Genomic DNA, 17971 nt, shown 5'->3' on the forward strand with positions numbered 1-17971 from the left:
CTTACGAAATATCGCCTAGCGAAATTCGCGTCGACCAACTCAGCGGTGTGCTGGAGAGAGTGCGGGCAGACTGGTACCCTTCTCCATATCTTATGGGGATGTAAGTCCTTGACGAGCTATTGGAACGGCATTTTTCGGTGGCTATCAACGATAACGGGCTGCTTCACGGCTCCCAACCCAGCGCTTGGACTCCTACTCATAGGCATCGACCGCTTCCCGGTACCTTTCCGAGCCCTGGACAGCATGTACTCGCTCTTCTCTCTGACACGCTGTGTGAGCGGTGTAGAGAGGAAAGCCCAGCCTCCTGTGACAGCACTGTCTCTGCCCACACACCGCTCTGCCGGACTGTGATAGGTGGCAGAGCGGTGTGGGAGGAGACGCCGGCCGCTCACAGCGCTCTCCACTGCAGCACTCGGCCGGCTGTCACTTTCTCTTCTCCCCGCTGGGACATAGAGCGGCGCCCAGCGGGGAGGAAAGAAACCAGGGATGCACCGATGTATCGGCAGGAAAATTGCACTTTCGGCATTATGGCAAAAGTGCCATTTTCGGCCGATATGTTCCGGCGGCCGATATATCGGTGCATCCCAAGTAGATACTGTACTAGTCTCTCTTGGACCAATATAGTATCTGGTGTGCACTGTTGTGGGCAACATACTATACTTGTCCAAGAGAGACTAGTGTAGTATCTGGCATGTGTTCTTGTGGGCTTGTGTTTTTGCGCATGATGGCGCTCCTCTGCGACTGTCGCCATTCAAAACAACACAAGCCGAAAGTTACTTTACTCCCTCTCCTCCGAAATAGAAGATGGCTGGGCCTAGGTTCAGTCTTTGTTTTCACTAAAACAATGACTTCAGAGCAAATAAAAGGAAACCCAGAGCCGTACATGTTTTGTCTGGCAGCTTAGCAGTGGATGGGGTCTGTGTGGGCTCTGTGTGCGCTTTGCCTGTCATGCCCCCTCTCCTCCTGTGCTGTTAGAATGGCTGCCCTCTTCATCCACCATTGTCAGATAGCAGTGGAGGGAGGAGAGGTGAGCTATCTGAGAAGAGTGCTCAGGAACACCTGCACAGATGTGAACACGGACAAGTGCTATGCTGTGGATTTCAACAAACATTTTTAAATTCTTGCAAAACTTAAACTCCACCCAGCATGATGCTTCATGCTGAGGATATATTAATAAACCTCCGCCCTTTAAAAGTTACCCGTCAACACTTTGCCCCACTGGTGCTTCCCAATACCAGTTGTCAATAATAACTCAAATTGGTTCCCAATCATGTGATCTCTATGTCAGCTATGATCACATGCAGGCTGGAAGTTTCATTGACAAAATAAGCTTTAAGGTGGCCATACACTTTACAACCCTTTTGTCTTGCGAGGGTTGTAAAGTAATTTAAAAAACGTACGATCTGCCCATCTTGGACAGGCAGATCGTACTTGCAATCATCACAAGCCCGCCCCCCTGAGGGGTGGGCTTCCGATGACTGTAATGCTGAACGGGCAGTGTGCGCGTGCGCGCGCCGGCCCGTTCGGCAGTTATCTCTCGATTATGCTAACAACCAGATGAAAATCGTACGATTCTCGGCTGGTTTTCCAACATGCTCGAAATGCAAAAGTATTGCGACCGTACAGTAGAAACGGTCACACGCCTTCCATACACTGCACGATTATCGTACGATAGCGGGATTTCCCGCAATTCTCGTACGATAATCGTGCAGTGTATGGGCACCTTTAGGTCTGCAGATGGAATGCAGGGCAGTGACATACTGCAGCCTCAAGGTGGAAGTAATCTTATATTTATTACTATGATTGTCATACACAATTACACTATTAAAATAAAAGTGTTTTTTGCTACATTTTTGAACATCTGTCAGTCTCTAATGCAAAAAAAACAAAACAAAAAACAGAACAGGGATTTTAATAAAACAGTGAACCAAATAAAAGCTTTCAGAAATCTAAAATGTTATGAGTATGCAAATTAATCATAAAGGTCTATCAGTACCTGTTTTCACACTATATTCACACAACTTTCCCTCAAGATTTATATATTTTCTAATGTGATTCAATGGTAATCCTGTGTAAAAGTTATGCAGATATGGGGTAAAACAACATTTATAAATAGACCCCTTAGAGTTATTGTCAGGTTAATTGACTAATGCTGCTAAATTTGTCTTAGGCATGAAAGCGTCAATGACTACTGGCCACAAAAGGGTTCGGTAGGCTACACATATGAAAAGACAATGAGTTTGAGCAGAGTCTGAAATAAAAACTCAATTTGAGTTATTTCATTGCAAAATTAGTTAATTTGGCAATATAGTAAAAATACATATTTCAGATACTGCAGAATATGTGTTGTGTTATATAATTCAAACATTCTAGTTGCTAGTAATTGTGATATTCTGGTACATACCTGTACTGATGATGTCATCTGGAAGCATGTCACCACAAAGCCTATAAAAATTAGAATAGTTTTTTTCATGTATAATACGAGTTAAATACAGACATATATATAAAAAATAAAACTGGTTTAAAGGAGAACTATGGTGTGAAGGCTTTTCCCCATAGTTCTCCTTAGGGTAACGGGAGGACACAAACTAGCGTCCTCCCGTCACCCTAGGCTCAGTATACCGCAATCTGTAGCTCGTGGTATACTGAGACGCCGCAGTATACCGGGAGCTGCTGCTCGCGGTATACTAAGACGCCGCAGCTGAAGTGGATCCCGACAATTGTGTCTGGATCAGCCCAGCTGCGTGACTGACAGCTGGCTCTGCCTACCTAGAGGCAGAGTCAGCTGTACCCGCCCCCTCCCCTGTCCGTTCCGCCAGTCAGCGCTGGCGGATCGGAGTGGGGTGGGGGAATCTAGCCCCTCCCCTGTCACGGCAGAGAGCCGTGACAGGATCGAGAGGTGAGCTCACCTCCCGATCTACTGAGCCGACCTGTGACACTTTCATTGTCACCGGTGGACTAGAACTATGAGGTGAGTTGGTTATGTGTTTAGATGAAGCACTAAGATCTTGAGGAATGCTGAATTAAGTTTTACTTGCTTAGAAGGACATTACATATGAAAACAGTATTGTGCAGGAAACATAGATAGGAAAACTTCCTGTGTATCATAGGTACACATGCACATAGAAAGTAATATTGTACTGCAGTGCCAGCTCAGACATATCAGTATATGCTGCTGTATTTCCAACACATGACCTGACTAATATGTCTACTAGACATGTGCACTGCCAAAAAATGTGTTTAGTTTCGTTTTAAATCCGGATTTGTGTTATTTCGTTTTTCGGGATTCGGGTGTGAAAGTCATTTCGAATTCAGATTCGGACGAAATTCGTTAGCGGTAGTTCGTTCGAACGTTCGTTTCGTTTTCATTTCTTATTCGTTACGTTCATTCGTCTGTTCGTTTGCAGCAAAGTGACATTTGAGGGGGAAAATGTTTTTCTTCAACGGACGAATTTTGATTCGGAATGAAACGAATCGCACATGTCTAATGTCTACTAATAAAGTTCTGCTATAATATATTCTGGTATAGAACACTACGCTTCCCAACATGGCCTGATCATTACTTGATTGTAATAAAATTCTGCTGCATTCTATATACTCATGGAATACTGATGACCACACTGCTGGACATGATCATAATATATATCAATTATTCTTTATGCAAACACAGAATAGTGCATATCTCAGCATAACCTGCCTGCTTGACGTGCTCATAATACAGTTTAATTACCCTCTGTACAGATATAGCAGATTGTGTCCCCCAGCATGTCCCCCTGTCCCCCACTTGTTTATGCCACTGATTTCTGCCACTCACTCAATGTGCTCCTAGAAAGAACTAGTTTTCCTAAAGAGACAGCTCCCGTTTAACAAGAATATTATTTTAGATGTAGTTACTATGCATTAAAAAAGAACTATGGGGTAACCTTTTTATCCCATAGTTCTCTTTAGGGTCACGGGAGGGCATATACTAACGTCCTCCTGTGACCCGAAGCTCAGTGTATAGCGAGCTGCAACTAGCTATACACTGAGAGTGCCGCAGCCGGGACGGATCCCGACAATGCTGTCGAGATCCACCCAGCTGCAAGAGTGACAGCTAGCTCTGCATACCGAGAGGCAGAGCCAGCTGTGCCTGCCCCCTCCCCCATCTGTTCCTCCAGTCAGTGCTGGAGGATTGGAGTGGGGAGGGGGAATCCCACATGGGAGCCGTGACTGACAGTCACCGCTCTCTGTAGGGAGATGATCGGAAAGTGAGCGAGTGACGGTATGCGCTCACTCACTTCCCGATCTATAGAGCCGACCTGTGACAGTTTCATTGTTACACATCGGCTCGAACTATGAGGTTGAGCGAAAATCACTCACCTCATAGATCTCCTTTAAGCTGGAGTGACTCTTTAAATTGAGTTGTACAAGGCTGTAGCCAGCCTAAGCTCAGACCGATTGTTCTGCTTTCAATAGGTTGTCCCTAAGCTCAGTGTTACTGATTGTTTTTGCCTGCTGCCCTGGCAGTGTTCCTGGCAATAGTGTGGGATAATACAATAGCCTGAGTTATGACTTTTTACATCATGCTGGCAATCCGCTAGGAGGTTTGTTGCCAGTGATGCAGGCTTTATAATATTTGGGAGAACCTTCTGGAAGCTATCTTGTCCCTCAGGCTTTGTCTGGGGAAGATGTGGGTTTTATGCTGTTGCTGACATCTCAGGCCTGCTGCCTGTGGAGGACATGTGTGCTAAGATAGGCCCTGAGCTGGGGCCTGAGGCTTGCACTGCCTGGCTGGAGGTGTTGTCCAGGAGCATGGGCATGATCATAATAAGATAATGAGATTCTGTTAAACTTGAATTGACATAGAACATCAGACAATCAAACTGACCCGACATAGATTCATTATAACTCACCTTCCCGCTAAACCGTGAACATCGTCATAGCTGTCGTAGACCTCTAAGTAATCAGACAGACACTCCATGTCATCCTCAATGTCCATTTCTAAAAATTGTAGACGAATTCGCTGGCCAACCTGAATTCGGATATGCCAGTAGCAGATCTGTTCATTCTCATATTCATTCGGATATCCTGGAGACTTAATTATCCTCTCTGGCTCAGTAAATACTCCTCCGCACTCCTTCGCTGAAATGTAGCACATCCATGATATTAGACGGAATCCCATGTTCACAGGAATGCTTGTACTACTATTTTCAACCTATTTCTAAAGTTGCTAGCTGCATCATGTCATGCTGATCCCCTGGCTCCACTGAGTCACACCCAGAACAAGGTCAGAACTCTTGACCTGTATATTTTTTTGAAGTCCATGAGTAGTTGTAGTGAGGTCAGAGGATCAGGATGGCAGCCTGGGAGCCAGTATCTTTAGAAGAGAGATGGGAACAGTCACAGGTATTTCTCTCATAGACTTGCATAGTAAGAAGGAACCATAAAACAGAAGTACTGCATAGCACTGCTATGAAGGAAGCAGAGCCTGAGTATGTAATGATCAAACTTGGTTACCCTGCTCTAGTCATATAATTACAACCTTAACATAAAAACAGGGTTTAAAAATCAACACATATTGGTAAGGTTATTCACTTCAAGCTGGTCTGTTTTACATGTATACTGTATGTAAAAAAAGTAATCATACTAAACATTCGCTTTATGGGTTTGGTCACCATTAAAGTGGAAAAACACGGCAATACATTAGTCAATGACCCAACCCTGCCTACAGTGCTGTCCTGGGGTGACCGTACATAGCCTTGTCTGATGTTTGATAGAATTGGGTCATTTAGGATTAATCTAAGGGGGGTCACTGAAAATGCTTTTAATGTTCCCACAGCTTGTTGGTCAATCTCTATATCATCTGAATGATCCTCAGCCCTAACTTGACTGCCTCTGTCAGTTAGGAGAGTTGCAAGACAAACTGTTGGGTTAGACAATGGCAAAAGGTTTCCTTTGGGGTTGATAAGCCAGTCTATGGATGACCTAATTTGAAAGAACAGATATCTTATGTACTATGGGGGGAATTTATCAAAACTGGAGCAGACAAAATCTGGAGCAGTGGCTCATAATAACCAATCAGCTTCTCTCTTCAGCTTGTTCAGTTAGCAACTGAAAGAGAGAAGCTGATTGGTTGCCATGCACAGCTGCTCCAGGTTTTGTCTGCTCCAGTTTTGATAAATTCCCTTCTATATGTTTATTTAATTTTTATCTTGAATGGAGCCCTTCAAAGAAAACATTTGGATAACACACACTGCAGTGCTGTGTATTCAGATTCACTCTTTGTGCCAGGTTTGTAAACTCCCAGTTGAACTGACACAAAAGCAGCCAAGTTTTGCAAACTAGTATGAGTAATCTTGTCGAAATTGGCAACATATCCATAGAGCTGGCGAGAATTTTACAGCCCCCCTTTCTGGTCAGAGCGTTGCTGACGAGGAATGAGAAAGCACCATTCACACAGCTTACTATGTACGGTATCCTTCAAAGATATGTTAGAAATCACATCTTTACATTTCTTAATTGGCATTATAATGAATCAATTTCTGTTAGGATTAGTACTCTCTCCCATTTTGAGCAATGAAAACGTACCTTCATCCTGGTATAATGGATCTGTTTTTATGTCATAGCCTTTATAGAGTTAATAGTGGTTACAATATTTATGAAGAGGTGTTGATAGTTTTTTTCTAACATTTTGTACTTAGATAATGACCATTCATTTGTGTTATGTTTGTTGATATTTTAATCAATATATATTACCCCTGTGTCTACTGTAGCCCTGATGAACGGGGGTCGCTGTGCCCCCAAAACCTGTTGGCTGTTTTCTTCTGGTATTTTCAGAATTAATAAAATAACAATTTGGATTCTATGAACTCTTGTTTGGTGCCTTCTTTGGTTGAAATGCATGGAGAGTTTTAATTAAACAGTGTTAGCTTTTGCAACACAATGAAAAGATAGAACTGATCAGGGTGTTTAGGAAGGTTTATCAATGTTTGACAAAAGTTTAGAACATTTCAGTTTGATTTTTTTCACTTTACCTACTGGATCTTAGTATGGAGTTATCATACAGTTGTGGCACTCTCATCCTTTACACTTTCTTTGGACTGCTCTGAGAACCCATAAGGACTCTCTGAATGGTAGAGAGCTGTAACACAAGGCTGAAAAATTCACCAGCTTGTATTTGCCTTTGGGCTCCACCAATATCTAAGCAATAGGAAGGCTCACAGGGAGGGGATGAAGCCAAGTTCAGTATTTAAAGGAAAAGTCAACTTTTCACTAACGGTTACACCTACTTCAAGTATTGTATATTCAGTTTGATTGGCCATGTTTATGAATGGTTCACTTTAACCAATGTCAGGCAAGGTAGGGGTGGAGGAGGCTCTGATCTTAAGAGCCATGAGTGAGATTAGAAGGAAGGCAAAAAGTATGGAAAGGACACTAAAATGCACACTGAGCCAAGGTTCAGGGTAAATAACCTTATTTCCTTTTTGGTCAATGGGCATCCCATGTGGAAGAATTAGAAATAAAATTTGTGCCGCCCCATAGCAATCAGTAATATTCTTTCTCCCTTTTCTAACTTGCCTTAGAAATATTACTCTGAAAAGATGCATTGTAAGATACATATACTTCCATCCATACCATGTGGATTGTAGCAGTAAGCGTCCCATCTTTCACTTTTGTTTAACCGGAAGCCATAATCTATAATGCCTTTCTTTCCAAATCCACAGTTAAAAGTAGGTTTTACTATTGGATATCCAACTCTTGCTTTGTGAAGCCATCCAGCAGCACATACATGGAACCCTGTGGACCATAAAGAATGAGAAAGGTCAATTGCAGAAAGCAGGTGTGAAAGTGAGCAAAGCTTTTTATAAGTAAATGTAGTAAATGGGTAATATTGGTGTTTAAAGAGACCCTGTCACCAAGTAGAAAAATTTAAGTTTAAAGTACTATTAAATTAGTTTAAACACCTACAGCCACCCTTATTTTTGTTTTTGAAACATTGTATGTTGTCGGTTCCCTAACTCTTTCAATTCATAGCCATAACTCCACTTACCTCACCTCCGGTCATGGCTCCCAGCATGGCCTCATCTGACAGGTTGTGAGGCACCCTACAGTAGCTTGATCCTGCAGTGTCATCAGAAGGTTAAAAGGGCCATTGCCTGCTGGGCGTCACTGATGTTCGAAATAAGGTAGAGATTTTTGGGCACATACTGTATAAGAAGAGGTCTTTGGGGGAAATTACTATGTTCCTATTAAAAAAACTGCATTATTATGGAATACATGCAATGAAGACACATTAAAACATCGGGGACGGGAGGGAGGGGCTATGGGGTAGTCTCTTTAATCCAATCACTTTATAACTAATGGCTATGATTTTGTCCAGGAACCATAGAAATATGGACTTAAAATGTATGTATTAATAGCCAAAACTCTTTTTTTTCTGTTTTGGATAGAGTGAGGATGGTTTAGATCCCCTGCCAAGTTTTAAGCGATGGGAAGTTTAAAATTTAACAGGTGTCACCAGAACAAAAGATGAGGGTAAATATTGTAATGGGGACACCTGTGATGGTGACAACTAGAAGGGAAATGCCCCTCAATTTGTAGATATTTCCTCTCACTTCCTGTTGCATTTCTTAATATCATGGCCTACTCTAGCCTTAACTTTTTATTTATGTTTTGAAGAGAGTGAAGAAGCTTCTATTAGGTTGTCTAAAGTGGTGGGAAATCTCTCCATTGAGGATACAGAAAAAACACTCTTTAGTTGAGTGGGGTTAGAACTTCTGAGAATATTTTTGATTTCTAAGTTTTCCCGTCCGAGTGACAACTACTCCCCTTATTCCTTGTCCTGTTTTCACAGGGACAGGAAGTGAGGAAAAAGAGTATGTGTTACCCATAGCAACCCGCCAGTTTACTAGTATGGATAGAAAATGAGAGGAAGCATCTGCTATATTTTATACATGAGGCCCACTATGCTTTTATGTTTTGTTTGTTAAGGGGGAATGGAAAGACAATATAATGACTTTAATTATCCTTAATAGTATGTAATTAGCCTTGATGTTGCGTAATATATCCAGGATCAAACAACATGCCTGATGTTAGTATTCGGTTCATTTAGTTCGCAGACCGTTGCGCAAATAAAATAAAAAATTAGAAGGTCTTTAATTGTGAAATATCGTGAAGTGGAATACCGGCGGCCTTATGATATAAAGAACTAGTTTGTTCTGTTACAAAACATCAGTTAGAGGCTTAAAGAGAACCTGTCACTTAGAAGGTGATGCAGTGATGACAAATATTGAAGTTTTTTTTATGATTAAGATATTTTGAATTTGGCAATTTAAAAAACGATTGCTGATTACTTGGAAATGGTAGTGTAAATGTAAAGGATCACAACAGCAAATAATATTTTATTGTGGTAAATTTATGGGGTTAAAACATGCAGAAATGTATACATGATTTTTTTTTTTTTTTTATAATTTCACATAACTATAATTTTCTCCAAATTTACATGCAAACCAAGCTTTCCAGGAAAAAGTGTCAGTTTCTTGGGTTGGGACACAATGGTCAGCTTTTATTTAAACGGGTTAAATCTTTATTTCAGTGCACTGAGGCTACACACCTTTGCTGCAGCATGCCATAACGCATGGCAATGCACTGAAGTACATTACAAAAAAGGATCACATCTGATTTTAAGCACACTAGGGTGCGTTGGCAGCCCAATAATTTAAACGGACTGATTTAATACAACCCATGTTACCGTGCGACATACCCACACAGATTTAAATGGGTCCTTAAAGAAGGACTCCAGGATTTTTTTAACCCTTGCAGTGGGGCTACCCCATTTACTGCAAGGGTCAAGTGCTTGTTCGTGTCTGGGTGCTAAATTTACAAAATTATACTCACCTGAAGCTCAGAGCCGGCTGTCACAACCCTCCCTCCAGCCTGTCCTCAGTGTCCTCACGTCTATACACTGATTTATGGGACCTTAGACCGCTGCAGAGGAGGGGGAGAGACGTAGGAAGGACCGGTTTAAGAAGAAGCCGGCTCGGAGCTTGGGGTGAGTCTAACTTTTTTTATTTGAACCTTGACACAAACAAGCACTTAACGCTTGCAGTGCAGGGGTAGCCCCCCTGCAAGGGTTAATCAAACATTTCATGGAGTTTTTCTTTAAAAAAAACTGCAAGGGTTAAGTGCTCGTTTTGTCTAGGGGGATCAAATAAAGCAGATATACTCACCTGATTCTCCGTCTCCTGGGTTCCCTCAAGGCTGCTAAGGCTGCTAGACCGGTCCCCCCCAGCCTCTTCTCCCTTACGCTCCAGTGGCCCAATGGCTGCTGATGTCATCATGTCTTATGCAGGTCCATTGACCTGCATTAGATGTGAGAATGCCGAGGGACATTCCAACAGCAGGAGCTATAGGCGAGTGCCAGCCGCCGTGAGACCGAGGATCAGGTGAGCAAAACTGCTTTGTTTGGGCCTCCTAGACAAAACTAGCAATTAACCCTTGTAGTGTGGGGCTAGGGGGTAAGTGTGATTATTCCAGAGTTCTTCTTTAAGAATAACTTCACTTTAAGTGAAGTTGTCCTTTTAGTAACCCCAGCTCCCCAGTGAGTGAAGCCAGCCTGGTAAAATTATTATCTTCCTCCCTGTCCTTGCTATCTTCACTGTGCCTTGCCCGGCGCCACACAGCAATGAAAATGTCTGGACTGGCTTCTCTTACTGCAGCCCACACGCACGCTGGCCCCATTCATTCCTATGGGTGAGCTGTGCTCATAAATGAATAAGGCTTTGTAGAGCATACACAGAAGGAAAAGGAGCAAGCTAGGACATTTTCTTTGTAGAGGCCGGGCCGCACAATACAGCAAGAATGGGGAGGAATGTAAGTATTTTACCAGGTGGGCTACACTTGGGTTGGGGGTTACTTAAAGGACAACTGCGCTCCACTAGATTCAGTTTAACTACCTGGCCTCACATAAAAAGCATTCAGAATCTAAGACAACGGGTGGAATTAATACAAAGTGTCAAGTTTTATCTGAACTGGTGCAGCTTCTATCTTTAATTTTTTTGCACACAGTGTAGAACATAACAATGTAAAAGCTGTGCTCCAGTTGGGACAAAGTTGAGACAAAGTTTATCTTGGACACTTTTTATGAATTCCCCCTAGTGTGTGTGTGAGGTCAGGAAGTTGGCAGGTCAGCATCTGTCAAACCTCAGGTGACATCTGACCCCTTGATCCAAGCTGAAGAGTAACACTTAAAGTAAATAAAGCTAAGCAAATGAGCAAATATCATTATCTCCAAGAAAGCATGTGCACTCCTAATTTAATTATAATAATTTGAATATACAGATTCTGACACATTCTAGCTCCCGGATTCCTTCAAAAACTATTTTGATCCTTCAATTTTTTCTCACACTATTGTGAATTTGACCCCATTAACTATCAGTAAATTGAAGAATTCAAGAATAGTACTTATACTCGCCCAAATGCTCCAATACTTACCTCCAATACCGGAACTTCCGGTCAGAGGGAGATCTCCCTCTGACCAGCAGTGCAGAGGGACCATGGAGCTGGCTTCCTTTCCAATCAGGAAGCCGGGAGGTGGGTTATGATCCACCTCCCGTGGTCCTGATTGGCTAGGAAGCCGGCCTCACTTGTTGCTAAGCAGCCTGGCTTCCTAACTAATCAAGCTGGGCGGCACATAATGACTCGCCTCCCAGCTTCCTGATTGGTCAGGAAGCCAGGCTGCCTAGGAACAAGTTCCTCATTCCCTTTCCTGGTGACAACATCTCACCAGGGCAGTCCTGCCCCTGCCAGAAAAGTATGAAGGGAATGGGTCCACCATCTAAGTAATTCAGCTGTGTGTGCATTCTGATCTCCTCTGCTGCTGATGTCTACGTCACAGCACAGTGGGAAAAAACAACCTGTAGAAAGCTGCTGATATGATTTGAGCTGCTGGCCGCAAATGGTAGGTATTAAATGTGTATTTTTAATATTTCATATTATATAATATTTGCTTTTTGTGGGAGATAGAGGGAAAGAGGGAGAGAGAGGGGAGGGGAGAGAGAGAGAGAAAGAGAGAGGGGGAGAGAGAGACAGAGAGGGGGGGAGAGAGAGGGAGAGAGAGGGGAGGGGAGAGAGAGAGAGAGAAAGAGAGAGGGGGAGAGAGAGACAGAGAGGGGGGGAGAGAGAGGGAGAGAGAGGGGAGGGGAGAGAGAGAGAGAGAAAGAGAGAGGGGGAGAGAGAGACAGAGAGGGGGGGAGAGAGAGGGAGAGAGAGGGGAGGGGAGAGAGAGAGAGAGAAAGAGAGAGGGGGAGAGAGAGAGAGAGAGACATAAGTATTAATAACATCTTTAAAATGTACCTGCACCTATGAAATTTCTTTCTCAGGTGAGGAAAGGTAAGAATCTCTCATGTTTTATTGCTATCTGAGACTTTGTTGGGGAAATGTCCCCTCATTCCCTCTCCTGGGAATACAATCTCACCAGGGCAGGCAGTGGGGAGAAATCGCCAGGACCGACAGAGACATTTAAGAAATACTCTCTTTTTAGTAGATTGGGAAAAGGATAAAACCCACTTTGTGTAGTGAGATTTTCCCTCACTTCTTTTCAGGTGACAACATTGTCATTAAGGCAGGAAGTGAGGTGAAATCCCCTTAACAAGGTCTCAGACACCAAGCAGGAACTTACTCTTCCTCATTCTATCCAAAACTAAAAAAATTAAAGTCTGGAGTTACTTTTTAATACCAGACTGTAGTCTAGACTTCTGCCCCTTTCATAAAGTCAGATGGTGCTGATATGAGCAGAGATGTATTAATATTTTGAGGTGAAGTCATTCTAATTACTGATTTCATGTTCTTCCCCTTTCAAAAGTCATTAAAAAACAACTTGAGGAAAAGTTACACTTTGCAGGAAGATTTTGTTGGCTTGTCTGGTATTTCAGAGGAAATGATTTCATAGAAGTGAGTACATGGAGAATTGTAAGTACCGTATTCCTTCTGTACTTACACAATGCCATTATTTTACCCGTGCCAAAAGTCAACGAATTGCAGATGTTTGGGAAAGCGCTTTCCTCCCGGAGCTTTTCATGGATGATTTGAAACATTTTCTCTTTCGCAGATACATTAAGAAACTGTGATCTGACATTTGTTTGCTTGTTTTTTCTCAGTAAATCATTTGTGATGCAATAATCGGAAATTAGTGCTCAGACATAAAATAACTCTGCTGAGTGATATTTACATTGAAAGCTGACATATATGCAAAGCAGCTGAATACACAGATGAAATACACATATGAAAGCTGTTTTATCTGCCAAAGGAGTTGTATTTTTATTAATCCTGTCCTGAGATTTACACAGCTCTGCCTGTCTGGCAGGGCAGGATACCTGATTGTTCTAAGCTGTAGTTAAATAAAAACTTTTATTTTATTTTTTGGTGGAAATGAAGAAAAATGCCACCATTGAGTGGGTTAAAACATGGAGTTTGGTAATAATGCACAAGATACAGTAAATGTACAGGTTATAGACAAAGGGAGGAGGGGGTGAAGGGGTTAATGTACAGGTCACATACAGAGGGAGGATGGGGATGAAGGGGTTATTGTACAGGTCACATACAGAGGAAGTGGCTAAAGTACAGGTCACATACAGAGGAAGGATGGGGATGATGGGGTTAATGTACAGGTCACATACAGAGGAAGGATGGGGATGATGGGGTTAATGTACAGGTCACATACAGAGGGAGGATGGAGATGTGCAGGATAAGGGAGATGAAGGGATTAATACACACATCGGAGTAGAGATAGAATGTAGCTAACATATATAGGAGAGGAGGGAGGGTGAAAGGGTTAGAACTTTTCTTTTTTTGCTGCTACTGAAGCCTGTTTTTACAGTAGGAAGCAATGGATGGATGACTGAATAGATGATGAATGGATTTACATCCCCTCCCACTGATGTAAGAGGAAGGGGAGGGCTTGACAATGCAAACACTGCCATGTGATTTCTGTGATAACAATCACAGCGATCATAGGACACAGAGATGGTCCGATTGGCTCTATGTCTAAAGCTGCTGTTCTCCACTGTCTAATGAGTGCGGGAGGAGCAGGGGCAGCAACGGCACACACACACCCAGCGTTCATGGGAGGACGTACAGGTACAATGCACCAATGGATCAAATATAGAAAATGAACTGCGCCAATAAGCAAGCTAACAGCTACAAGGCACTGGAATGTACACCCACCGTGAGTGTGTATACGTGAAAAATGAATAACTAAATGTGCCGAGCTAAAACAATGATCAGATATAAAGAGTAAAAAAAAATTAAAAAACAGTGACTCAAACAAATGTCAGTGAAAAAAATCAATGTCAGTGAAAAAAATCACTTTACACCTGATTGATTTTTTTCACTGACATTTGTTTGAGTCACTGTTTTTTTATTTTTTTACTCTTTATATCTGATCATTGTTTTAGCTCGGCACATTTAGTTATGCACCAATGGATCAGCCCTTTAACACAGCAGCTGGTCCGCAAGTGGTTAAGTTACACTTACAGGTCTTGTTCCTCCCTCTGCCTGTGACTGATGAGCTCTGCTAGGACATTAGCATTACTGCTTTGGTTTTTGTGCTGCTTCTCCTTTTCACAGTCTAAGCTCTGCTGTACTGGGGATTGCAAGAGGCTGATATTAAGCCAACATACATTAAGCCAACATACATTTCAACATACATGTTAATTATGTATTGATAATACAGAGCTGCGTTAAAATGTGTGTTTTATATCTTCCAGGAGTTCAGCTTTACACCAGTAACGTATAGCCCCAATGTAATCTAATGCACTATGCCTCTGACAGCCACACATATCTGGGAAGATTCTAAGAAAAAATAAGAAATGTGTTTGATCACAACACTTTGGTACGTTATGGCTGTCAGTGGTGGGCACAGACACAGCATGCTTCTTACTGGTTCCCAATGGTCTAAGAACTGGTGTACATCTACAAATTTGAGTTTTGGATGCAGCAGTTGTTGAAACAGAATTTTAAAGGATGGTGCAGATCAGCATTTTTAGTATGTTTACTTTGGGGTCTATTTATACAAAAAACACAACACATAGTTTACTTGTACAGTGAAAAAAGGTTTTAGCTGGTGTGAGAATGGGGCAAAAATAAATGTTCTTAATGTAATTTCTCTTCTCAATAGGTATATTCATATCATATAGAGTGAATGGGGAAAATACCCCACTGTGGCCACTAGATGGAGATGAGAATCATAGGAAATAAATACACATTGGTAAGGAGATACAAGGTTACAATTCAAGAGACTGCTGGAGGGAATGAGCATATAAATGTAACAATTGATACTATGGGGATAGCTATGGTTACATTTATATGCTCATGCTCTCCATTGTTTTCTTGAAATGTATCTCGTTACTAACATGTAGTTATTTCCTATAATCCTTAGCTCAATCTAGTGTCCATGGTGTGGTATTTTTCACCTTTCACTCTGATCTTTATAAAGTCTTGATAAAGATGGACTGAACTTCATTGAAACGTTGACATTAAAATGTTGAAACTTTTTCTTGTCTCAGCTGCAATACCCGTGAATGTCTCTAGACCCATGAATGCCTCTAGACCAGCAGTTCTCAACCTGGGGTCGCGACCCCGTCAGGGATCAAATGACGATTTGCCAGGGGTCGCCTAGCGGCTCCCAGCCGCCCGGGAGAGAAACACTTTCTCATCACTCTCTAATGCTAGGTGAGAGTCCTCCTCAGCCCTCTCCTAGCGCAGCAGTGTCAGTACTCCCACCACGCCGCCAGATGTCGTTGCAGTAGCCATGTCATCCCCAAATTGTACCGTTGGGGGTCACCGCAACTTGGCAAATGTTACCAAAGGGGTCCCGGCCCTAGAAAGGTTAAGAACCACTGCTCTAGACTATAATAATCACGACCCACGCCCTTTAGGGTTTTTGTATTTTGGCTGTGGGCAATATCTCCACTTTTCCTTTCTTTGTGCTTGGTTCCCTCCTGATATTATTCATCTTGTTTTCTAATTGCATATGCAAAGTACATGGAGGCCGTCCATTACAATCACATTCCAGAATACTATATTGATTTAGTGACAGATTCACTTTAAATACTATTTACATTTGCCTGTACCTATTTTTCTAGCCTCTTCCAGTTGATCGAACGTAGCAAGCTCTCCGCCTTCATATTCACACACAGCTCTGGCCTCTCTGTAGGTAAGTTGGTATTTTCCGTTCCGTGATTCTCGGTGATAAACTCCAGCTGCTTGTTCTGGAGAAAATATAAGAAATAACAGTTATATAGTTTTTCGTTAGCAGTATCCCTTCCAAGACATCCCACCTCCAGCATTGCATATCATACAGAGTACAGTAGTGTATCTGTGCCAGAATCAGACAGCGGATTGGTTCCACTAACAGGGGGATCTTGGACAGAAGCCCAGAAGCAGAACAAAGCTTTTTATGAAAATCCTAATGTTACAGTATGTCTTCCACATTTTGGTTTCAGGCAATAATACCTCCTGCAAAGTCATTTAAAAGTAAACACAATGTTTGTTGGTTCCTGAACTTTCTAATCTCTAACAATATATTTCTTTCAGAGCAGAACCTGGGAATGTCTCCAAGAACCCTGATCTTATGGTGCGATATGATTGATGTAAAATACTTACTTATTTATGTTGGGTTATGTTGGATGGAATTCTTATTTGGTTAGTCTTATAGAGCAGTGATTGCAGAGCATGCTGTTTAGTACTGCGAAGATGTTTTTACATCAGCAGGATTGGAATAATTTTGTCATCACACATATTAGAAATTTCCCTCTCTTTCTTTCGATTTCTCTCTGTCCCCTCTCTCCTATTTAGTCTTACCTTCACCCCCCTCTTTGTCTCCCTCTTCTACTCTATTAGCCATCTGACTATTCTCTTGTTCTTTCTCTCATTTTTCTTGCCCATTCCCTTTCTCTCTCAATCTATAATGCCCCCCAAATATTTCCCTCCCTCTCATCTAATATTATCCATCCCTCTTGCTATCTCTCACACTCTAACTCTCTGGTTTCCTCTCTGTCCCTAGTGCTCTCACACCACCGCCACTTCTTTCTCTCTCTCTCTCTCTCACCCCCTCACAGTCGGCTTCCCTCTCTGCCTCTAGCTCCCTCCTACCACCCCCACTTAGTTTCTCTCTGTCTATCTCTCTCTCTCTCTCTCTCTCTCTCTCTCTCTGTACCCTGTGGAAGCACTTTTCCAGCTTTCATTCATACCATCCTAGCCACAGCTAGGGACAGCCAGAACTTTGGGAGGTCTGAAGTCTTCCATGCACACACACCCTTACCTCTTCTTTACCTTTCCCCTCTTTCTATCAACCCATTGTTTATTTTTTTATGTCTGAATTTATTTTATACAGGTCTGTGCAGTAAGGCTGTGCAAAAAAAGCACAATTATTTAAAGAGATGTGGCTGCAGAAAAATGTAATCTGACTGCTTACTTACTGTATTTTGCACAACATTGGAGGCTCACTTTTGTAGAGAGGCAACATATATTGTGTCTTAGCAAAGTAATGTTTTACATAAGAAAAGGTCCAACATAAAGGACAAACCCTGCCGTTCAGGACCCAGCAGTCTCCCTACAACTTGAGGAAAAGGGACATTTAAAGACATCAAGGTGCCACGTTTTGGACAGAGGAGAACTGGTCCACAAGAGGCATCAAAGATGCCATCTACGCCATACTTGAACAACCATCCCTAAACGGGGGTGGGGACCTACCACACTATCTGTCATCTACATATATCACTGTTATCTACATATAATATAATTAATAATATAATTAACATCTCTTTCCCAGCGATTTAACATGAATTCATACCATCAGCCATGTAACCCAGACCAATAACACTGCTCCCAAACTCCAGGACACCATGCAAGGTGTTTCAATCAGCATCTGCCTTGACTTTCATTGGAACTGCAGTAGCAGTTTGGCTTTTTGAATGTGAATAACTGCTACCTC

The 17971-nt window shown here is 42.3% G+C and overlaps 1 protein-coding gene across 1 annotated transcript in view; it reads right to left on the reverse strand.

Moving 5' to 3' along the window:
- Window positions 1-17971, reverse strand: part of TNFAIP6 (TNF alpha induced protein 6) — a 33292-nt gene that overhangs the window by 7485 nt on the left and 7836 nt on the right. The window contains exons 2-5 of the mRNA XM_018553607.1: window positions 16110-16247; window positions 7615-7776; window positions 4893-5121; window positions 2405-2445 (exon numbers count right to left, since the gene is read on the reverse strand). Of these exons, the coding sequence (XP_018409109.1) occupies window positions 2405-2445; window positions 4893-5121; window positions 7615-7776; window positions 16110-16247 (570 nt within the window). The remainder of the gene's footprint in view (window positions 1-2404; window positions 2446-4892; window positions 5122-7614; window positions 7777-16109; window positions 16248-17971) is intronic.

This window comes from Nanorana parkeri, unplaced genomic scaffold (genome assembly GCF_000935625.1).
Source record: "Nanorana parkeri isolate BGI_ZX_2015 unplaced genomic scaffold, ASM93562v1 scaffold125, whole genome shotgun sequence".
NCBI classification, from domain to species: domain Eukaryota; kingdom Metazoa; phylum Chordata; class Amphibia; order Anura; family Dicroglossidae; genus Nanorana; species Nanorana parkeri.